At 43.9% G+C, this 24,782-nt stretch overlaps 1 protein-coding gene across 2 annotated transcripts in view; it reads left to right on the forward strand.

Moving 5' to 3' along the window:
* LOC140358183 (cytohesin-4-like) overlaps positions 1–24,169 on the forward strand; it is a 58,959-nt gene extending 34,790 nt beyond the window's left edge. For both annotated transcript variants that reach the window (XM_072442871.1, XM_072442870.1), the window contains 4 exons: positions 11,325–11,401; positions 12,695–12,766; positions 14,178–14,326; positions 24,064–24,169. In XM_072442871.1, the coding sequence (XP_072298972.1) occupies positions 11,325–11,401; positions 12,695–12,766; positions 14,178–14,326; positions 24,064–24,142 (377 nt within the window). In that variant the 3' untranslated portion in view covers positions 24,143–24,169. The remainder of the gene's footprint in view (positions 1–11,324; positions 11,402–12,694; positions 12,767–14,177; positions 14,327–24,063) is intronic.
* Positions 24,170–24,782: the final 613 nt, after the last annotated feature.

The raw sequence follows: 24,782 nt of genomic DNA on the forward strand, positions 1-24,782 counted from the left end.
TGTTTTACCTGCGTGTGTTTTACCTGCGTGTGTTATACCTGCGTGTGTTATACCTGCGTGTGTTTTACCTGCGTGTGTTTTACCTGCGTGTGTGTTTTACCTGCGTGTGTTATACCTGCGTGTGTTTTACCTGCGTATGTGTTTTACCTGCGTGTGTTTTACCTGCGTGTGTTTTACCTGCGTGTGTTTTACCTGCGTGTCTTTTACCTGCGTGTGTTTTATCTGCGTGTGTTATACCTGCGTGTGTGTTTTACCTGCGTGTGTTATACCTGTGTGTGTTTTACCTGCGTGTGTGTTTTACCTGCGTGTGTTTTACCTGCGTGTGTTTTACCTGCGTGTGTGTTTTACCTGCGTGTGTTTTACCTGCGTGTGTTTTACCTGCGTGTCTTTTACCTGCGTGTGTTATACCTGCGTGTGTTTTACCTGCGTGTGTGTTTTACCTGCGTATGTTTTACCTGCGTGTGTTTTACCTGCGTGTGTTTTACCTGCGTGTGTTTTACCTGCGTGTGTTATACCTGCGTGTGTTTTACCTGCGTGTGTTTTACCTGCGTGTGTTTTACCTGCGTGTGTTATACCTGCGTGTGTTATACCTGCGTGTCTTTTACCTGCGTGTGTTATACCTGCGTGTGTTATACCTGCGTGTGTTATACCTGCGTGTGTTTTACCTGCGTGTGTTATACCTGCGTGTGTTTTACCTGCGTGTGTTTTACCTGCGTGTGTGTTTTACCTGCGTGTGATTTACCTGCGTGTGTGTTTTACCTGCGTGTGTTTTACTTGCGTGTGTTTTACCTGCGTGTGTTATACCTGCGTGTGTTTTACCTGCGTGTGTTTTACCTGCGTGTGTTTTACCTGCGTGTGTTTTACCTGCGTGTTTTTTACCTGCGTGTATTTTACCTGCGTGTATTTTACCTGCGTGTGTTTTATCTGCGTGTGTTATACCTGCGTGTGTGTTTTACCTGCGTGTGTTATACCTGTGTGTGTTTTACCTGCGTTTGTGTTTTACCTGCGTGTGTTTTACCTGCGTGTGTTTTACCTGCGTGTGTTTTACCTGCGTGTCTTTTACCTGCGTGTGTTTTACCTGCGTGTCTTTTACCTGCGTGTGTTTTATCTGCGTGTGTTTTATCTGCGTGTGTTATACCTGCGTGTGTTTTACCTGCGTGCGTTTTACCTGCGTGTGTTTTACCTGCGTGTGTTTTACCTGCGTGTGTTATACCTGCGTGTGTTTTACCTGCGTGTGTGTTTTACCTGCGTGTGTTTTACCTGCGTGTGTTTTACCTGCGTGTGTTATACCTGCGTGTGTTATACCTGCGTGTGTTTTACCTGCGTGTGTTTTACCTGCGTGTGTGTTTTACCTGCGTGTGTTATACCTGCGTGTGTTTTACCTGCGTATGTGTTTTACCTGCGTGTGTTTTACCTGCGTGTGTTTTACCTGCGTGTGTTTTACCTGCGTGTCTTTTACCTGCGTGTGTTTTATCTGCGTGTGTTATACCTGCGTGTGTGTTTTACCTGCGTGTGTTATACCTGTGTGTGTTTTACCTGCGTGTGTGTTTTACCTGCGTGTGTTTTACCTGCGTGTGTTTTACCTGCGTGTGTGTTTTACCTGCGTGTGTTTTACCTGCGTGTGTTTTACCTGCGTGTCTTTTACCTGCGTGTGTTATACCTGCGTGTGTTTTACCTGCGTGTGTGTTTTACCTGCGTATGTTTTACCTGCGTGTGTTTTACCTGCGTGTGTTTTACCTGCGTGTGTTTTACCTGCGTGTGTTTTACCTGCGTGTGTTATACCTGCGTGTGTTTTATCTGCGTGTGTTATACCTGCGTGTGTTTTACCTGCGTGTGTTTTACCTGCGTGTGTTTTACCTGCGTGTGTTTTACCTGCGTGTCTTTTACCTGCGTGTGTTATACCTGCGTGTGTTATACCTGCGTGTGTTTTACCTGCGTGTGTTATACCTGCGTGTGTTTTACCTGCGTGTGTTATACCTGCGTGTGTTATACCTGCGTGTGTGTTTTACCTGCGTGTGTTTTACCTGCGTGTGTTTTACCTGCGTGTGTGTTATACCTGCGTGTGTTTTACCTGCGTGTGTTATACCTGCGTGTGTTTTACCTGCGTGTGTTTTACCTGCGTGTGTTATACCTGCGTGTGTTTTACCTGCGTGTGTTTTACCTGCGTGTGTTTTACCTGCGTGTGTTATACCTGCGTGTGTTATACCTGCGTGTCTTTTACCTGCGTGTGTTATACCTGCGTGTGTTATACCTGCGTGTGTTTTACCTGCGTGTGTTATACCTGCGTGTGTTTTACCTGCGTGTGTTATACCTGCGTGTGTGTTTTACCTGCGTGTGATTTACCTGCGTGTGTGTTTTACCTGCGTGTGTTTTACTTGCGTGTGTTTTACCTGCGTGTGTTATACCTGCGTGTGTTTTACCTGCGTGTGTTTTACCTGCGTGTGTGTTTTACCTGCGTGTGTTTTACCTGCGTGTGTTTTACCTGCGTGTATTTTACCTGCGTGTGTTATACCTGCGTGTGTTTTACCTGCGTGTGTTTTACCTGCGTGTGTTATACCTGCGTGTGTTTTACCTGCGTGTGTGTTTTACCTGCGTGTGTTTTACCTGCGTGTGTTTTACCTGCGTGTGTTATACCTGCGTGTGTTATACCTGCGTGTGTTTTACCTGCGTGTGTTTTACCTGCGTGTGTGTTTTACCTGCGTGTGTTATACCTGCGTGTGTTTTACCTGCGTATGTGTTTTACCTGCGTGTGTTTTACATGCGTGTGTTTTACCTGCGTGTGTTTTACCTGCGTGTGTTTTACCTGCGTGTCTTTTACCTGCGTGTGTTATACCTGCGTGTGTTATACCTGCGTGTATTTTACCTGCGTGTGTTATACCTGCGTGTGTTTTACCTGCGTGTGTTTTACCTGCTTGTGTTATACCTGCGTGTGTGTTTTACCTGCGTGTGTTTTACCTGCGTGTCTTTTACCTGCGTGTGTTATACCTGCGTGTGTTTTACCTGCGTGTGATTTACCTGCGTGTGTGTTTTACCTGCGTGTGTTTTACCTGCGTGTGTTTTACCTGCGTGTGTTATACCTGCGTGTGTGTTTTACCTGCGTGTGTTTTACCTGCGTGTCTTTTACCTGCGTGTGTTATACCTGCGTGTGTTTTACCTGCGTGTGATCTACCTGCGTGTGTGTTTTACCTGCGTTTGTTTTACTTGCGTGTGTTTTACCTGCGTGTGTTTTACCTGCGTGTGTTTTACCTGCGTGTGTTTTACCTGCGTGTGTGTTTTACCTGCGTGTGTTTTACCTGCGTGTGTTTTACCTGCGTGTGTTATACCTGCGTGTGTTATACCTGCGTGTGTTTTACCTGCGTGTGTTTTACCTGCGTGTGTTTTACCTGCGTGTGTTTTATCTGCGTGTGTTATACCTGCGTGTGTGTTTTACCTGCGTGTGTTATACCTGCGTGTGTTTTACCTGCGTATGTGTTTTACCTGCGTGTGTTTTACCTGCGTGTGTTTTACCTGCGTGTGTGTTTTACCTGCGTGTGTTTTACCTGCGTGTGTTTTACCTGCGTGTCTTTTACCTGCGTGTGTTTTATCTGCGTGTGTTATACCTGCGTGTGTGTTTTACCTGCGTGTGTTATACCTGTGTGTGTTTTACCTGCGTGTGTGTTTTACCTGCGTGTGTTTTACCTGCGTGTGTTTTACCTGCGTGTGTGTTTTACCTGCGTGTGTTTTACCTGCGTGTGTTTTACCTGCGTGTCTTTTACCTGCGTGTGTTATACCTGCGTGTGTTTTACCTGCGTGTGTTTTACCTGCGTGTGTGTTTTACCTGCGTATGTTTTACCTGCGTGTGTTTTACCTGCGTGTGTTTTATCTGCGTGTGTTATACCTGCGTGTGTTTTACCTGCGTGTGTTTTACCTGCGTGTGTTTTACCTGCGTGTGTTTTACCTGCGTGTCTTTTACCTGCGTGTGTTATACCTGCGTGTTTTACCTGCGTGTGATTTACCTGCGTGTGTGTTTTACCTGCGTGTGTTTTACCTGCGTGTGTTTTACCTGCGTGTGTTATACCTGCGTGTGTTTTATCTGCGTGTGTTATACCTGCGTGTGTTTTACCTGCGTGTGTTTTACCTGCGTGTGTTTTACCTGCGTGTGTTTTACCTGCGTGTGTTATACCTGCGTGTGTTTTATCTGCGTGTGTTATACCTGCGTGTGTTTTACCTGCGTGTGTTTTACCTGCGTGTGTTTTACCTGCGTGTGTTTTACCTGCGTGTGTTTTACCTGCGTGTGTTATACCTGCGTGTGTTATACCTGCGTGTGTTTTACCTGCGTGTGATTTACCTGCGTGTGTGTTTTACCTGCGTGTGTTTTACCTGCGTGTGTTTTACCTGCGTGTGTTATACCTGCGTGTGTTTTATCTGCGTGTGTTATACCTGCGTGTGTGTTTTACCTGCGTGTGTTTTACCTGCGTGTGTTTTACCTGCGTGTGATTTACCTGCGTGTGTGTTTTACCTGCGTGTGTTTTACCTGCGTGTGTTTTACCTGCGTGTGTTTTACCTGCGTGTGTGTTTTACCTGCGTGTGTTTTACCTGCGTGTGTTTTACCTGCGTGTGTTATACCTGCGTTTGTTATACCTGCGTGTCTTTTACCTGCGTGTGTTTTACCTGCGTGTATTTTACCTGCGTGTGTTATACCTGCGTGTGTTTTACCTGCGTGTGTTTTACCTGCGTGTGTTATACCTGCGTGTGTTTTACCTGCGTGTGTGTTTTACCTGCGTGTGTTTTACCTGCGTGTGTTTTACCTGCGTGTGTTATACCTGCGTGTGTTATACCTGCGTGTGTTTTACCTGCGTGTGTTTTACCTGCGTGTGTTTTACCTGCGTGTGTTTTATCTGCGTGTGTTATACCTGCGTGTGTGTTTTACCTGCGTGTGTTATACCTGCGTGTGTTTTACCTGCGTATGTGTTTTACCTGCGTGTGTTTTACCTGCGTGTGTTTTACCTGCGTGTGTTTTACCTGCGTGTGTGTTTTACCTGCGTGTGTTTTACCTGCGTGTGTTTTACCTGCGTGTCTTTTACCTGCGTGTGTTTTATCTGCGTGTGTTATACCTGCGTGTGTGTTTTACCTGCGTGTGTTATACCTGTGTGTGTTTTACCTGCGTGTGTTTTACCTGCGTGTGTTTTACCTGCGTGTGTGTTTTACCTGCGTGTGTTTTACCTGCGTGTGTTTTACCTGCGTGTCTTTTACCTGCGTGTGTTATACCTGCGTGTGTTTTACCTGCGTGTGTGTTTTACCTGCGTATGTTTTACCTGCGTGTGTTTTACCTGCGTGTGTTTTACCTGCGTGTGTTTTACCTGCGTGTGTTATACCTGCGTGTGTTTTATCTGCGTGTGTTATACCTGCGTGTGTTTTACCTGCGTGTGTTTTACCTGCGTGTGTTTTACCTGCGTGTCTTTTACCTGCGTGTGTTATACCTGCGTGTGTTATACCTGCGTGTGTTTTACCTGCGTGTGTTATACCTGCGTGTGTTTTACCTGCGTGTGTTATACCTGCGTGTGTGTTTTACCTGCGTGTGTTTTACCTGCGTGTGTTTTACCTGCGTGTGTGTTATACCTGCGTGTGTTTTACCTGCGTGTGTTATACCTGCGTGTGTTTTACCAGCGTGTGTTTTACCTGCGTGTGTTATACCTGCGTGTGTTTTACCTGCGTGTGTTTTACCTGCGTGTGTTTTTCCTGCGTGTGTTATACCTGCGTGTGTTATACCTGCGTGTCTTTTACCTGCGTGTGTTATACCTGCGTGTGTTATACCTGCGTGTGTTTTACCTGCGTGTGTTATACCTGCGTGTGTTTTACCTGCGTGTGTTTTATCTGCGTGTGTGTTTTACCTGCGTGTGATTTACCTGCGTGTGTGTTTTACCTGCGTGTGTTTTACTTGCGTGTGTTTTACCTGCGTGTGTTATACCTGCGTGTGTTTTACCTGCGTGTGTTTTACCTGCGTGTGTGTTTTACCTGCGTGTGTTTTACCTGCGTGTGTTTTACCTGCGTGTATTTTACCTGCGTGTGTTATACCTGCGTGTGTTTTACCTGCGTGTGTTTTACCTGCGTGTGTTATACCTGCGTGTGTTTTACCTGCGTGTGTGTTTTACCTGCGTGTGTTTTACCTGCGTGTGTTTTACCTGCGTGTGTTATACCTGCGTGTGTTATACCTGCGTGTGTTTTACCTGCGTGTGTTTTACCTGCGTGTGTTTTACCTGCGTGTGTTTTATCTGCCTGTGTTATACCTGCGTGTGTGTTTTACCTGCGTGTGTTATACCTGCGTGTGTTTTACCTGCGTATGTGTTTTACCTGCGTGTGTTTTACCTGCGTGTGTTTTACCTGCGTGTGTTTTACCTGCGTGTGTGTTTTACCTGCGTGTGTTTTACCTGCGTGTGTTTTACCTGCGTGTCTTTTACCTGCGTGTGTTTTATCTGCGTGTGTTATACCTGCGTGTGTGTTTTACCTGCGTGTGTTATACCTGTGTGTGTTTTACCTGCGCTTGTGTTTTACCTGCGTGTGTTTTACCTGCGTGTGTTTTACCTGCGTGTGTGTTTTACCTGCGTGTGTTTTACCTGCGTGTGTTTTACCTGCGTGTCTTTTACCTGCGTGTGTTATACCTGCGTGTGTTTTACCTGCGTGTGTGTTTTACCTGCGTGTGTTATACCTGCGTGTGTTTTACCTGCGTATGTGTTTTACCTGCGTGTGTTTTACCTGCGTGTGTTTTACCTGCGTGTGTGTTTTACCTGCGTGTGTTTTACCTGCGTGTGTTTTACCTGCGTGTCTTTTACCTGCGTGTGTTTTATCTGCGTGTGTTATACCTGCGTGTGTGTTTTACCTGCGTGTGTTATACCTGCGTGTGTTTTACCTGCGTGTGTGTTTTACCTGCGTGTGTTTTACCTGCGTGTGTTTTACCTGCGTGTGTTTTACCTGCGTGTGTGTTTTACCTGCGTCTGTTTTACCTGCGTGTGTTTTACCTGCGTGTGTTTTACCTGCGTGTCTTTTACCTGCGTGTGTTATACCTGCGTGTGTTTTACCTGCGTGTGTTTTACCTGCGTGTGTGTTTTACCTGCGTATGTTTTACCTGCGTGTGTTTTACCTGCGTGTGTTTTACCTGCGTGTGTTATACCTGCGTGTGTGTTTTACCTGCGTGTGTTATACCTGCGTGTGTTTTACCTGCGTGTGTGTTTTACCTGCGTGTGTTTTACCTGCGTGTGTTTTACCTGCGTGTGTTTTACCTGCGTGTGTTATACCTGCGTGTGTGTTTTACCTGCGTGTGTTTTACCTGCGTGTGATTTACCTGCATGTGTGTTTTACCTGCGTGTGTTTTACCTGCGTGTGTTTTACCTGCGTGTGTTTTACCTGCGTGTGTTTTACCTGCGTGTGTGTTTTACCTGCGTGTGTTTTACCTGCGTGTGTTTTACCTGCGCGTGTTTTACCTGCGTGTGTTTTACCTGCGTGTGTGTTTTACCTGCGTGTGTTTTACCTGCGTGTGTTTTACCTGCGTGTGTTATACCTGCGTGTGTTATACCTGCGTGTGTTTTACCTTCGTGTGTTTTACCTGCGTGTGTTTTACCTGCGTGTGTTTTACCTGCGTGTGTTTTACCTGCGTGTGTTTTATCTGCGTGTGTTATACCTGCGTGTGTGTTTTACCTGCGTGTGTTATACCTGCGTGTGTTTTACCTGCGTGTGTGTTTTACCTGCGTGTGTTTTACCTGCGTGTGTTTTACCTGCGTGTGTTTTACCTGCGTGTGTGTTTTACCTGCGTGTGTTTTACCTGCGTGTGTTATACCTGCGTGTGTTTTACCTGCGTGTGTTTTACCTGCGTGTCTTTTAACTGCGTGTGTTTTACCTGCGTGTGTTTTACCTGCGTGTGTGTTTTACCTGCGTGTGTTTTACCTGCGTGTGTTTTACCTGCGTGTCTTTTACCTGCGTGTGTTATACCTGCGTGTGTTATACCTGCGTGTGTTTTACCTGCGTGTGTTTTACCTGCGTATGTGTTTTACCTGCGTGTGTTTTACCTGCGTGTGTTTTACCTGCGTGTGTGTTTTACCTGCGTGTGTTTTACCTGCGTGTGTTTTACCTGCGTGTCTTTTACCTGCGTGTGTTTTATCTGCGTGTGTTATACCTGCGTGTGTGTTTTACCTGCGTGTGTTATACCTGCGTGTGTTTTACCTGCGTGTGTTTTACCTGCGTGTCTTTTAACTGCGTGTGTTTTACCTGCGTGTGTTTTACCTGCGTGTGTGTTTTACCTGCGTGTGTTTTACCTGCGTGTGTTATACCTGCGTGTGTTTTACCTGCGTGTGTTTTACCTGCGTGTCTTTTAACTGCGTGTGTTTTACCTGCGTGTGTTTTACCTGCGTGTGTGTTTTACCTGCGTGTGTTTTACCTGCGTGTGTTTTACCTGCGTGTCTTTTACCTGCGTGTGTTATACCTGCGTGTGTTATACCTGCGTGTGTTTTACCTGCGTGTGTTTTACCTGCGTATGTGTTTTACCTGCGTGTGTTTTACCTGCGTGTGTTTTACCTGCGTGTGTGTTTTACCTGCGTGTGTTTTACCTGCGTGTGTTTTACCTGCGTGTCTTTTACCTGCGTGTGTTTTATCTGCGTGTGTTATACCTGCGTGTGTGTTTTACCTGCGTGTGTTATACCTGCGTGTGTTTTACCTGCGTGTGTGTTTTACCTGCGTGTGTTTTACCTGCGTGTGTTTTACCTGCGTGTGTTTTACCTGCGTGTGTGTTTTACCTGCGTGTGTTTTACCTGCGTGTGTTTTACCTGCGTGTGTTTTATCTGCGTGTGTTATACCTGCGTGTGTGTTTTACCTGCGTGTGTTATACCTGCGTGTGTTTTACCTGCGTGTGTGTTTTACCTGCGTGTGTTTTACCTGCGTGTGTTTTACCTGCGTGTGTTTTACCTGCGTGTGTGTTTTACCTGCGTGTGTTTTACCTGCGTGTGTTATACCTGCGTGTGTTTTACCTGCGTGTGTTTTACCTGCGTGTCTTTTAACTGCGTGTGTTTTACCTGCGTGTGTTTTACCTGCGTGTGTGTTTTACCTGCGTGTGTTTTACCTGCGTGTGTTTTACCTGCGTGTCTTTTACCTGCGTGTGTTATACCTGCGTGTGTTATACCTGCGTGTGTTTTACCTGCGTGTGTTTTACCTGCGTATGTGTTTTACCTGCGTGTGTTTTACCTGCGTGTGTTTTACCTGCGTGTGTGTTTTACCTGCGTGTGTTTTACCTGCGTGTGTTTTACCTGCGTGTCTTTTACCTGCGTGTGTTTTATCTGCGTGTGTTATACCTGCGTGTGTGTTTTACCTGCGTGTGTTATACCTGCGTGTGTTTTACCTGCGTGTGTGTTTTACCTGCGTGTGTTTTACCTGCGTGTGTTTTACCTGCGTGTGTTTTACCTGCGTGTGTGTTTTACCTGCGTGTGTTTTACCTGCGTGTGTTTTACCTGCGTGTGTTTTACCTGCGTGTCTTTTACCTGCGTGTGTTATACCTGCGTGTGTTTTACCTGCGTGTGTTTTACCTGCGTGTGTGTTTTACCTGCGTATGTTTTACCTGCGTGTGTTTTACCTGCGTGTGTTTTACCTGCGTGTGTTATACCTGCGTGTGTGTTTTACCTGCGTGTGTTTTACCTGCGTGTGTTTTACCTGCGTGTGTGTTTTACCTGCGTGTGTTTTACCTGCGTGTGATTTACCTGCATGTGTGTTTTACCTGCGTGTGTTTTACCTGCGTGTGTTTTACCTGCGTGTGTTTTACCTGCGTGTGTTTTACCTGCGTGTGTGTTTTACCTGCGTGTGTTTTACCTGCGTGTGTTTTACCTGCGTGTGTTATACCTGCGTGTGTTATACCTGCGTGTGTTTTACCTGCGTGTGTTTTACCTGCGTGTGTTTTACCTGCGTGTGTGTTTTACCTGCGTGTGTTTTACCTGCGTGTGTTTTACCTGCGTGTGTTATACCTGCGTGTGTTATACCTGCGTGTGTTTTACCTGCGTGTGTTTTACCTGCGTGTGTTTTATCTGCGTGTGTTATACCTGCGTGTGTGTTTTACCTGCGTGTGTTATACCTGCGTGTGTTTTACCTGCGTATGTGTTTTACCTGCGTGTGTTTTACCTGCGTGTGTTTTACCTGCGTGTGTTTTACCTGCGTGTGTGTTTTACCTGCGTGTGTTTTACCTGCGTGTGTTTTACCTGCGTGTCTTTTACCTGCGTGTGTTATACCTGCGCGTGTTTTACCTGCGTGTGTTTTACCTGCGTGTGTGTTTTACCTGCGTGTGTTTTACCTGCGTGTGTTTTACCTGCGTGTGTTATACCTGCGTGTGTTATACCTGCGTGTGTTTTACCTTCGTGTGTTTTACCTGCGTGTGTTTTACCTGCGTGTGTTTTACCTGCGTGTGTTTTATCTGCGTGTGTTATACCTGCGTGTGTGTTTTACCTGCGTGTGTTATACCTGCGTGTGTTTTACCTGCGTGTGTGTTTTACCTGCGTGTGTTTTACCTGCGTGTGTTTTACCTGCGTGTGTTTTACCTGCGTGTGTGTTTTACCTGCGTGTGTTTTACCTGCGTGTGTTATACCTGCGTGTGTTTTACCTGCGTGTGTTTTACCTGCGTGTCTTTTACCTGCGTGTGTTTTACCTGCGTGTGTTTTACCTGCGTGTGTGTTTTACCTGCGTGTGTTTTACCTGCGTGTGTTTTACCTGCGTGTCTTTTACCTGCGTGTGTTATACCTGCGTGTGTTATACCTGCGTGTGTTTTACCTGCGTGTGTTATACCTGCGTGTGTTTTACCTGCGTGTGTTTTACCTGCGTGTGTTATACCTGCGTGTGTGTTTTACCTGCGTGTGTTTTACCTGCGTGTGTTTTACCTGCGTGTGTTTTACCTGCGTGTGTGTTTTACCTGCGTGTGTTATACCTGCGTGTGTTTTACCTGCGTGTGTTTTACCTGCGTGTGTTTTACCTGCGTGTCTTTTACCTGCGTGTGTTATACCTGCGTGTGTTTTACCTGCGTGTGTGTTTTACCTGCGTGTGTTATACCTGCGTGTGTTTTACCTGCGTGTGTTTTACCTGCGTGTCTTTTACCTGTGTGTGTTTTACCTGCGTGTGTTTTACCTGCGTGTGTGTTTTACCTGCGTGTGTTTTACCTGCGTGTGTTTTACCTGCGTGTGTTTTACCTGCGTGTGTGTTTTACCTGCGTGTGTTATACCTGCGTGTGTTTTACCTGCGTGTCTTTTACCTGTGTGTGTTTTACCTGTGTGTGTTTTACCTGCGTTTGTTTTACCTGCGTGTGTTTTACCTGTGTGTGTTTTCAGGTGGGCGGGTCAAAACGTGGAAGCGGCGCTGGTTCATTCTGACCGACAGCTGCTTGTACTACTTCAAATACACAACAGTAAGATTCAGCAGTAACATGTATCTACTGTACTTTACTTTAGTACATGTTTATTGTGGATACTTTTTATTTCTGGTTTAATACTTATTTAGTTCTGGTTTAGTCCTGGTTTAGACCTTGTTTAGTTCTTATTTAGTCCTGGTTTAGTTCTGGTGTAGTCCTGGTTTAGTTCTTATTTAGTTCCTGTTTAGTTCTAGTTAAGTCCTGGTTTAATCTAGTTCTTGTATCTTGAGCCTGGTTTAGCTCTGGTTTAGTCCTTGTTTAGTTCTGGTTTTGTCCTTGTTTAGTTCTGGTTTAGTTGTTATTTAGCTCTGGTTTAGTCCTTGTTTAGTTCTGGTTTTGTCCTTGTTTAGTTCTGGTTTAGTTGTTGTTTAGCTCTGGTTTAGTCCTTGTTTAGTTCTGGTTTTGTCCTTGTTTAGTTCTGGTTTAGTTGTTATTTAGCTCTGGTTTAGTCCTTGTTTAGTTCTGGTTTAGTCCTTGTTTAGTTCTCGTTTAGTTCTTATTTAGTTCTGGTTTAGTTCTGTTTTAGTTCCTATTTAGTTCTGGTTTAGTTCCTGTTTAGTTCTGGTTTTGTTCTGTATTAGTTCTTATTTATTATGCGTGTGTTTTACCTGCGTGTGTTTTACCTGCGTGTGTGTTTTACCTGCGTGTGTTTTTTAAACAGAATTACTTCCTGTATGTCTAAATGTTGTGGCAGGATTATGGCTCCAGGTTCTGTGCTTAAATATAAACCCTCCATTAAAGATCTTATATTATGCTATTTTTCCCGTTTTATAGTTTACCTGACTCATCCCAGTTCGTCTGCTCATCCGAGGGGAAGGATAGAGACTGTTCTCTCGCTAAAGACTGATAGAATCAATAAAAAAAAACACATTGGGCACCAATAGCACTGTAAGACGGTTAAAAGCTCTGAAAAGTCGATTTTGCATGATATGGGACCTTTAACCCAATTGTGAAATAACATATCGTCCAAAATAATCCTTTCCAAAAACGACGAATTTGAATGCAAAACTCCGCCCTTCGAAACGAAATGCTGAACCTTTTAGGGAGTCCCGGTCGGAACGCAAATGATAAACTTCTTTTTTGTGAGACTTTTCAGAAAATTATGATAAACGTTTTAGCAAAATGACAACGCTGGAAAAAACATCTGAAAGTGAATACGTGCTTTAAATAAGGAGTGTTCAACCTTGTTTTAAGTGTATTTTTGAACCCGTTTTGCGGCTCTACCTTCGCTTGTGTTCACTTAGGCTCAGATCTACAATCGAGTTAAAGTTCGATTTCTACTTCCTGCAGGACAAAGACCCGATCGGCATCATCCCGCTGGAGAATCTGTGCGTTCGAGAGCTGCAGGACTCCAGCAAACCGGTAAAAACGCTCGCCGCAGATGCCACTTCTGAGCAGCTTGTCTGACGTTTTTCGCTATTTCGACGCTGCTTTTCTGAACAAATTCCAAAGTTCATCTCATAATCAGGTGCACAGTGCCATGAGTTAATGCAGTCGTTTTTGTCCGCGTCACGTTTTTTTGCTGCTTTTAACTGAATAGGAATCAAATAAGGAATAAGTAGTGACTAACGCTGCGACAGAAAACACAGATTTTTCTCTTTTTTTTAGATTTTTAACAAACTAAACACAATCATTTCAATCGCCGAGCCCCAGACCAGACCGTACACCAACATGTGTTTATTATATCACTATAGTATGGTTTCCGCTGACTAAAACTACAACTAAAAACAACTATTTGACCAAATCTTGACTAAAACTTCGACTCATTATTTAGTCGAAACACTAACGGTCGGAAACACTGATCCCGGAGCAGACTCGTCATCTCGCTAAAGTTAAACCTTTTCTTTCACGACATCGCTTTGACATTTTAATCCACGCTCTCATCACAAACCGCCTATATTATTGCACGTTATGTCGGTCTAAACCAAATGTCTTGTACAGAACGCGGCCGCTCGCCTCAAAAAGACGGGATGACATCAGACCTGTTTTAAAGTCTCTGCGCTGACTTCCTGTCTCGTAATCGAGTTGATTTTAAAACCCTTTGATTTGTTTTTAATCCATATTATCTGTGGACCGTGGACTGTGGACACTTTCTGCTTTTTGAGTCAGCTTCTTCTTTGTCGCCTTCTTCTTCGTTGTCTTTGTCGCCGTCTTCGCCGCCGTTTTATGGCGGTTGGTATCCATAAAGTGTTACATTACCGCCACCTACTGCAGCTGTACGTCTTACCTCTTCCTCTTCTTCGTCTTCTTCTTCTTCGTCTTGTTCTTCGTCTTCTTCTTCTTAAAGTGTTACATTACCGCCACCTACTGTAGTTGTACGTCTTCAAAGTATCCGTTTTACGCTATTTACGGCTTTTCATTGAAATGTTGACTTTTATAGTGTACAGTGTATTTTTATTTTTCATATTTTTTTGCATTTCTGTGTCTAATTTTTTCCTTTTTGTTTTTTTTTCCTTCTTTGAATTACTGTTGTGTACTGCACCGTTGTTTTTTTAAGTGCAATCGAAAAATAAAGTTGGATTGGATTGACAAAATTGCTGCCAAATGTAATTATATAAGACAAAACGTACAAGCTTTTCTCGTTTCATTTCATTTATTCACTGTCTTAGCCCATTTGACGGACAATTAAACAAATCAAAACAGCAACAAAAGGCTCAAGCTTGTGCGAACCCAACCGCAAAAAGAAACAAAAAGCGCTCCACTGGACACTCTTCAACCATAAATACACAAACACGACGGACAATCGGTGTGTGTGTGTGTGTTTTTCCCACAGTTTTGCCTGGAGCTGTTCAGTCCCAAGGCTCAGAAGGTGAAGGCGTGTAAGATGGAGCACAGGGGCCGCGTGGTGCAGGGCAAACACCAGTCGTACAAGCTGAGCGCCTCCAGCGCCGACGAGAGGCAGGACTGGGTCAGAGCCATCAGGTCAGAGACACACACACACACACACACACACAGACACACACACACACACACAGACACAGACACACACACACACACAGACGCACGCACACACACACACACAGACACAGACACACACACACACACACACAGACGCACGCACGCACACACACACACACACAGACGCACGCACACACACACACACACGCACACACGCACGCACGCACACACACACACACACACACACAGAGACACACACACACACAGAGAGACACACACACACACACAGACACAGACACACGCACGCACGCACACACACACACAGAGACACACACACACACACAGAGACACACACACACACACAGAGAGACACACACACACACACACAGACACACACACACACAGAGACACACACACACACACACACACAGAGGCACACACACACACGCACGCACACACACACACACACAGAGACACACACACACACAGAGACACACACACGCACGCACACACACACACACACAGAGACACACACACACACAGAGACACACACACGCACGCACACACACACACACAGAGACACACACACACACACACAGAGACACACACACACACAGAGACACACACACACACAGAGACACACACACACACAGAGACACACACACGCACACACACACACACACGCACACACACACACGCACACACACACACACACCGCTGCACCAGGACACCAGCCGCTCCACCTCACTCCTGTAGACAGACTCATCCCCGTCCGAGATGAGCCTGATGAGGATGGTGTCGTCATGGCGATGAGGGTGGTGTCGTCATGGCGATGAGGGTGGTGTCGTCCGTAAACTTCAGTTTTACAGAGTCGTGGCTGGAGGTGCAGCAGTTTGTGTACAGGGAAAAGAGCAGGGGAGAAAGTACACAGCCCTGTGGAGCCCCTGTGCTGATAGTCCGTGTGTCTGAGACATTCTTTCCCAGCCGGACGCACTGCCTCCGATCCATCAGGAAGTCAGTGCTCCACCTGCAGGTGGAGTCAGTGCTCCCCCTGTCAGTCAGGCACATTGGGAGAGCTTGTCCTGGAGCAGAGCAGGGAGATGGTGTTGAATGCAGAGCTGAAGTCCACAAACAGGATCCTGACGTAGGTTCCCGGGGAGTCCAGATGCTGCAGGGTGAAGAGGAGTGCCAGACCTGTTGGTTCTGTAGGCAAACTGCAGGGGGTCCTGCAGGAGGTCCTGCAGGGGGGAGTTGAGGGACTTGAGGTGGGGGAGGGCCAGGCGCTCGAATGACTTCATGACTATTTTGACGATTGACTGACATCGGGTAAAAAGGCTGATGGTTTTAAATCTTTGTGACAAAAAATAAGCAGCGATTTGGAATTTCTAGTGTGGATTGTTTGTTTTTCAATGACAAAGGATCGGGGGGAAAAAAACATAATTTTGACTTCATCTATAATAATCTCGTCTCCATGGAGATGTTCTTGAGTGTTTCAAAGGTCGTCACGATTCTGATTAAGAAAGAAAACCCGTCTTTAAATCGAAACGGTTGGTCTGAGATACAACCTCCCCTCAGTCTACAACAGCCTCATGCGGCCTTTGCCCAAAACAAACCAGTCAAACGCTAATGAGGCACTAGCCAGCTCTGAGGTGGAGGTGGCCGGACCTCAATAGAACTGTCAGACTTGTCCGCAAGGACAGGGCGGGTTTCAGTTATAACTCCTCCCCTTTGGGCTGAACCAATCAGCGCTCTGTGTGCAGATTGAGGGTAACTCTAGAGGAGATGCGCGTTTTTTTTTTTTTTTTTAAGAAATAACTAAGCAGAAAATCCACAAACGTTGAACTTTATCATGATTTGTTTGAGATTGTCTCTGTTAACGACGACACAGAAGACGTTGAACTTTGTGTCGTGTTTTGTCTCCGTGTGGACAGGCGCGGTATTACACTCGTCACGCAATCTTCAATTTGTCATTTCCATCCGATTGAAAACGTCTTTTTAATGGAAGTCAAAACTTCTCAATTACTAAAACCATGACTTTGCCTGGAATTTTTCACACTATTGTATCAAACGAAATTTTCTACATGGAGACGAGCGATACCAGGGCCACGTTACAAGCCAGGTCTGTGGACAGCCGAGCACGTTCACAGTAATACACATTTTTTGGGGGTATTTTTGAGCAATAAAAGCAGCTGCAATGTCAAAAAAAAACAGAGTGCACTTTTGGTTCATTCTTCAAGGTTTAAACTGTTCCTTTTGTGCAAAGTGACGATGAGATAAAGAGATCGACTAATCATAAATTGATGATGGAGAAATATGCGCGGCTTTCATCGACATCAATGTGAATGTTCTTCTTGTTATTCAACTCCCCCGCTCGGCATTCACACACGGCTCATATTCACCACTGATTATTATTAATGTTATTATTATTATTATTATTAAGGGAATTTGGCTGGAGGAAGAAATTATGTTGAAACGAGAACAAAATGCTCCAAACAAATCAATATTCAGGAACTGGGAAAGTCGAGAGAATTATACATGGATTTATAAACAAGAAATATATTCGCTTTTACAAATTAATGCCTTGTTTTTTTTTTTAAAGATGTCGTGTGTGGTGTGTAGAAACTGGCAAATTACAATAAAAAACATTTTCCGACCTGTCCAATGTTTATGTAATTAAGAACGAATCAGCATTTTAATTGTTCTCAGTAAAAGCTCTATTTGATTTGAACATGTTTGCCTCGTCTCTGGAGACACAGAACGGTCAAGTTTATGAATATTGAAGTCTAAATCTTACATCCTTTAATTTGAGTTGAGACCACAATCGTGCAGCTGCCACTTTATAATAGTTACACTTTAATTAGCCTCAATAAAGCATGAACTTCATTCACGATACACTAATTAAAGGCTTATAACTATGTAATTAAGGGGTTTGACTATTGAGTAGTTTATTTAAGCACAGAGACTAGAACCATAATTCCGCCCCAACATTTAGAGAGCCCCGTGACACACAGGAAGTAATTCTGTTTAAAATATAAATAGCAACAACACTGTTACGCAATTGTGTCTGATTTTCCCATTAACCACTTTTTAATCCATTTATCGGAAAACTGCTTTATTTCTTCCCGATTAATCCTTAATGTCCATGTGACGAAGCCTGAATCTTTGTTTTATTAATGCTATTGAACATGTGTCCGTCATGTGTAACGCTCTTAACGTGTATAGGACTGTATATACTATGTACGTGTATTCCGGTTAGGACTGTATATACTATGTACGTGTATTCCGGTTAGGACTGTATATACTATGTACGTGTATTCCGGTTAGGACTGTATATACTATGTACGTGTATTCCGGTTAGGACTGTATATACTATGTACGTGTATTCCGGTTAGGACTGTATATACTATGTACGTGTATTCCGGTTAGGACTGTATATACTATGTAAGTGTATTCTGGTTAAGACTGTATATACTATGTACGTGTATTCCGGTTAAGACTGTATATACTATGTACGTGTATTCCGGTTAAGACTGTATATACTATGTACGTGTATTCCGGTTAGGACTGTATATACTATGTACGTGTATTCCGGTTAAGACTGTATATACTATGTACGTGTATTCCGGTTAAGACTGTATATACTATGTACGTGTATTCCGGTTAGGACTGTATATACTATGTACGTGTATTCCGGTTAAGACTGTATATACTATGTACGTGTATTCCGGTTAGGACTGTATATACTATGTACGTGTATTCCGGTTAGGACTGTATATACTATGTACGTGTATTCCGGTTAAGACTGTATATACTATGTACGTGTATTCCGGTTAGGACTGTATATACTATGTACGTGTATTCCGGTTAGGACTGTATATACTATGTACGTGTATTCCGGTTAAGACTGTATATACTATGTACGTGTATTCCGGTTAAGACTGTATATACTATGTACGTGTATTCCGGTTAGGACTGTATATACTATGTACGTGTATTCCGGTTAAGACTGTATATACTATGTACGTGTATTCCGGTTAGGACTGTATATACTATGTACGTGTATTCCGGTTAGGACTGTATATACTATGTACGTGTATTCCGGTTAGGACTGTATATACTATGTACGTGTATTCCGGTTAAGACTGTATATACTATGTACATGTATTCCGGTTAGGACTGTATATACTATGTACGTGTATTCTGGTTAGGACTGTATATACTATGTACGTGTATTCCGGTTAGGACTGTATATACTATGTACTACCTCTGCTTCCGAAGAGTGCACACGCTTTTTTGCTCGCTCCGCTTGCTATCGCTGCTTTCCTTATTTATTTTGCTTTTTAATCAGTTTTTGTCTTCCAAACATTTTTGCTTTAGACTTTCAAGTAAATCACGGATTTTAAGAACATTTTTCCAGTTTTAACGACATATCTGACGCCAGCGACATGTCCGGGAGAAGAAGGGAGAAAGACTGAATGAGCTGAAAACACGGATATTTGTTTGGAATCTGAAAAAGTTCTTCACGATACCATTCCTGTGTCAACCGACGGTAAGAAGAGCACACTTTTTACAAGAAAAACTGCTACTTTCAACCTAAACCGCAGTGACTCTGTGTCGTTTCCGAAACTGTCTAAAAACCAGAAAGACCAGGCTGTTTCTTGGAACAAACTTGGAGCAAAGCCTAAACGATACAAAGATAACGTGAAGTCACCTAAAATACAGCTCACCAACAGATTTTTACCACTTTCAGAGATGGAATTAAATGAAAAAAGAAAAGATGACGTGGCCAAAATACAGCGAGGAGGATCTGTGCCAGGAGCCAAGGTCACGAAGATTGTTTTAGTTGGGGACGGCGCGATAAGTCACGTGACGCATGAAAAGATAAACACACATTCTTTTCCAAGCGCCACTGTTTCTGAGATAACGTCACTCCTTCCAAATATTATGGCTAAGCATGGAGGAGCTAAACAGCTGATTGTGCAAGTGGGTGCAGTGGACATGCGGCGGGAACAGACTGAAGTTTTGAAAAAAGACTTCTTGAAGTTATTCGACGTGCTTGATAAAATGGAAATCAAAACATTCATCAGTGGACCTCTTCCAAACATCGACAGGAGGATAAACAAGTTTAGCCGGCTTCTTCAGCTGAACACATGGCTGTCCAAAGAGTGTTCCCCGAGAGGACTACACTACATTGAGAACTTCTATCTATTCTGGAAACGAGAGGACCTGTTTAAGAGAAATGGCCCCCACCTATGCAGAGGTGGAGTGAGGGTGCTGACAGAGAACCTGCTCCACGCTCTGAGGCATTGGACTGGGCCTGGACAGGGTCCTGAGCAGATAGTTAGACAAGAGAGGAATGAGATAAGAATTCCTGCTCCATCAGCCAGAGACCGAGCCAATGTTTCAACATCAAAAGCACCACAACCTCAGCCTCCACCAAAGGATTCATCAGCAGCTGCTCCACCACCACCAGCAAAGGATTCAGCTCCAGCTGCTCCGCATTCACCTCCACCGCCTCCAGCAAAGGAACAATCTTCAAAGGCCTTGGACCCATCTGTGACAAGCCCAACAACATCCCTGTCATCGCCCCTGCCTTCACACCAGCCCTGGGTTCCCCCTGCAACATCTACTCCCACTAAAGATTCATCATTCTCCTTCTCATCTCCACTCTCACCCATGGGCCTTCCCAGCCATTTTGAAAGTCTGATCAAATCAGGCATTAAGATGGCTCCACTCACGCCCAATATAGCAAGGGCTATGTCTTCCCTGCACAAGCCGACTACACCAACAAAAGCCCCACCACCCATCCCCCCTCGCCTCTCACCTGGTCCCAAACTCTCCTTGGCTACAAAAGCCACACCACCCATCCAACCTCGCCTTTCACCTGGTATCTCCCATAGCTAGGATGCACTGGGTCTCAGCGTTGCCGGGACTTATTGTCACATTAAAAATCAAACCAACCCGGGGCCCTATGTAAAAAGAGCCCCCCCTAGTGCTATTTCTGTAGTCACATCATCACACAGATGGAAAAACAAAATGCGAGTCAGGCCCAATCTGAGAAATGTGATTCATATTCCCTGTGAAAAGATAAAGCCCAGTCTCACTGAAACTAGTCTGAAACTTGCTGTGCTAAATGTCAGATCCTTATGTAACAAATCTCTCTTAATTAATAATTTTATTTCTTCTTATAATCTTGATTTTATGTTTTTAACTGAAACATGGCTTGACAAAAACACAGGAAATGTAGTTCTGATAGAATCTGCTCCACCCAACTTTAAGTTTGAATCTGAAACACGAGAAAACAATAAAGGGGGTGGAGTCTGTGCTGTCTTTAGAGATGAAATAATTACCCGCAGGTTGTCTTTTGGGGTGTTTTCATCATTTGATTATGTATCCTTTAAAATGGAGCTAAAACGGTCTCCATCCATTCTCTTCATTGTTTTATACAAGCCTCCCCAGCACTGCCAAAGTTTGTTGATGATTTTACTGAGATGCTTTCAGTCATATGCACAGACTTTGATGGTTTGGTCATTACAGGTGATTTTCAATGTGCATGTTGATAATATTTGTGACAGAAACGCTAAAGAGTTTGATGCTGTCCTTGAAACCTTCAGTCTTACTCAGCATGTGAGAGGCCCCACCCACAGCAAAGGACACACTCTAGATCTCATAATTACAAAGGGGGTAAATATTTCAAATGTTAATGTGATCGATGTTGCTCTGTCTGATCATTTCTGTGTCTTCTTTGACCTGTCTGTTTCTCCCAAACCTCCGGTTGGTCCTGCAGTTGTTCAGAGGAGACACATAAGTGATGGCACAGGTGCACTGTTTATGGAAATGATAAACTTTGAAAATGTCTCATGTTCTAATGTAAATGATTTGTTGAACTCTGTTACATCTAGTGTTTTGAATGTTCTGGACACCATCGCCCCTATAAAGGCTAAAATGGTTAAAAATAAGCAGAAGGCGCCGTGGAGAAATGATGATTCGGTCAGGGCACAGAAAAGGGAGTGCCGCAGGGCTGAACGGAAATGGCGCAAGTCAAAGCTCCAGGTTCAAAAAGAGATTTACAAAGAAAAGCTGAACATGTACAACCTAATCTTATGTAGAACTAGGGAAAGATATTTTTCTGAAATAATTGGAAGCTGCAGTAACAACTCGCGTGTCCTGTTTGCCATAGTAAACAGATTAACAAAACCTCCAGCTCAGCTGCCGTTAGAACTCATTTCCACATCCAAGTGTAATGAGTTTGCATTATTCTTTAATGACAAAGTTCAGGGCATTAAAAATGCTATAAATCCCACATTGCAAAAAATTACCCTAAAACCACCAAGACACTTAGAGCTAACTCACTTTGCACCAGTAACTGACAAAACTGTCCATGAGATCATCACCAGTCTGAGTTCATCTACATGCTGCCTTGATGTATTACCCACCAGATTTCTAAAGTCTGTGCTGAACAGTTTGTTAGCACCATTCACTCACATAGTTAACATGTCGCTTCAATCTGGAACATTCCCAATGTCTTTGAAAACTGCGGTCATAAAGCCTCTCCTAAAGAAGAGCAGTCTTGATGCCACAGTACTGAGTCATTACCGGCCCATCTCTAATCTACCATTTTGGGGCAAATTCCTTGAAAAGGTTGTTTACCAACAGCTCACAGATTTCCTCTTAATAAACAACTCATTTGATGTTTTTCAGTCAGGTTTTAGACCTCATCACAGCACTGAGACTGCTCTTGTCAAGGTGACAAATGACATCCGCCTGAACACTGACACGGGCAAAGCCTCAGTCTTAATTCTGTTAGATCTGAGTGCTGCTTTTGACACCGTCGATCATGGGATCCTCTTACAGAGACTAGAGGACTGGGTGGGCATCTCTGGCACTGCCCTAAACTGGTTAAGGTCCTATCTGGAAGACAGGAAGTACTTTGTTGAAATTGGTAGCTGTGTCTCAGACCACATGACCCTGACCTGTGGAGTGCCCCAAGGGTCAGTCCTGGGTCCCCTTCTGTTCAACCTCTACATGCTGCCGTTAGGTCAGTTGATACGCAGTGAAAATGTGTCCTATCACAATTATGCAGACGACACTCAGATCTATGTTTCACTATCGGCAGGTGACTATGGACCAGTAGATTCACTCTGTCACTGCATCCAACAGATCAGTTTGTGGATGCAAAACAACTTTCTCCAGCTGAACTCAGACAAGACTGAAATAATCGTTTTTGGCCCACAGAAACAAGGAGAAAGTGTTAGCGGTCACCTCCAGATTCTCGCTCTAAAACCTACAAACCAAATTAGAAATCTGGGGGTAATAATGGACTCAGACTTGAACTTTAATAGCCACGTCAAATCAATAACATCAGCAGCTTTTTACCATCTAAAAAACATTGCCAAAATCAAAAATATACTGTCAAAACCAGATTTAGAGAGACTTGTCCACGCGTTTGTCTCCAGTAAATTAGACTACTGTAACGGCCTGCTCACTGGCCTCTCCAAACGAGCTGTAAAACAGCTGCAGTACATCCAGAACGCTGCTGCTCGGGTCCTGACTAGAACCAGGAAGTATGATCACATTAGTCCTGTTCTCAGGTCTCTGCACTGGCTCCCTGTGGCTCAGAGAATAGACTTTAAAGCAGCTCTGCTTGTGTACAAGTCTCTCCATGGCCTAGCACCAAAGTACATCTTGGATATGTTAGTGCCATATGAACCATCTCGGACTCTGAGGACCTCAGGGACCGGTCTCCTGCTGGTGCCAGAGTCAGGACAAAACATGGGGAATCTGCGTTTCAGTTTTATGCAGCTAAAATCTGGAACATTCTTCCTGAAGATATGAGACAGGTTCTACTCTGAAAATGTTCAAATCTAAGCTAAAAACAGTTTTGTTTAGCTGCGCATATGACTGAAAGGATTTTTTCTTTGCACTCTTCTCTTTTGTTTGTGATTTTATTAGTTTAGAAAATCAGTTGGATTGATAATTTTTAATTTTGTTAATTTTATTGTAGTTATTTTTTATCTTTGCACTCTTCTCTTTTGTTTGTGATTTTATTAGTTTAGAAAATCAGTTGGATTGATAATTTTTTATTTAGTTAATTTTATTATATTTCTGTAATTTCTTTGTGATTTTAATGCATTTTTCCTGTTGTGTGAAGCACTTTGAATTGCCTTGTGTATGAAATGTGCTCTACAAATAAACTTGCCTTGTCTTGCCTTACGTGTATTCCGGTTAGGACTGTATATACTATGTACGTGTATTCCGGTTAGGACTGTATATACTATGTACGTGTATTCCGGTTAAGACTGTATATACTATGTACGTGTATTCCGGTTAAGACTGTATATACTATGTACGTGTATTCCGGTTAGGACTGTATATACTATGTACGTGTATTCCGGTTAAGACTGTATATACTATGTACGTGTATTCCGGTTAGGACTGTATATACTATGTACGTGTATTCCGGTTAGGACTGTATATACTATGTACGTGTATTCCGGTTAAGACTGTATATACTATGTACGTGTATTCCGGTTAGGACTGTATATACTATGTACGTGTATTCCGGTTAAGACTGTATATACTATGTACGTGTATTCCGGTTAAGACTGTATATACTATGTACGTGTATTCCGGTTAAGACTGTATATACTATGTACGTGTATTCCGGTTAAGACTGTATATACTATGTACAGTAAAGTAAATGCATAAGTTGTTACAGAGCGTTATTGCTATTATTAAATGTGTTATTTCCGTCTTCACAGGGCGAGCATCACCAAAGACCCTTTTTACGACTTGGTCTCGGTCAGAAAGAGGAAAGTCATCAGCCACACTCCGTCTTGAGGAACAAAGAACGTGGAAGTGCAAGAGAAACTGCCACTTCCAGCGCACAGGGGCCGATTTACAAGGGCCGATTGTAGAGACTATTTCCAGCTGCAACACGCGGCTTTAAACGTCACGCTGAAGGAAACGACACCTCAAGTGACAAGAAACTCCTGCTGTTATACGAGAAATGCTGACACGCACCAGCAGGGGTAAACCAGGACTAAAGCAGGACTAAAGCAGGACTAAAGCAGGACTAAAGCAGGTCTAAAGCAGGTCTAAACCAGGACTAAAGCAGGACTAAAGCAGGACTAAAGCAGGACTAAAGCAGGTCTAAAGCAGGTCTAAACCAGGACTAAAGCAGGACTAAACCAGGACTAAAGCAGGTCTAAAGCAGGTCTAAACCAGGACTAAAGCAGGACTAAAGCAGGACTAAAGCAGGACTAAAGCAGGTCTAAACCAGGACTAAAGCAGGACTAAACCAGGACTAAAGCAGGACTAAAGCAGAACTAAACAGGTCTAAACCAGGACTAAAGCAGGACTAAAGCAGGACCAAAGCAGGACTAAAGCAGGACTAAAGCAGGTCTAAACCAGGACTAAAGCAGGACTAAAGCAGGACTAAAGCAGGACTAAAGCAGGTCTAAAGCAGGTCTAAAGCAGG

The sequence above is a fragment of the Eucyclogobius newberryi genome, unplaced genomic scaffold (assembly GCF_026437365.1).
Source record: "Eucyclogobius newberryi isolate DKJ021-1_F unplaced genomic scaffold, fEucNew1.0.hap1 SCAF_13, whole genome shotgun sequence".
In the NCBI taxonomy this organism is placed as follows: Eukaryota; Metazoa; Chordata; class Actinopteri; order Gobiiformes; family Gobiidae; genus Eucyclogobius; species Eucyclogobius newberryi.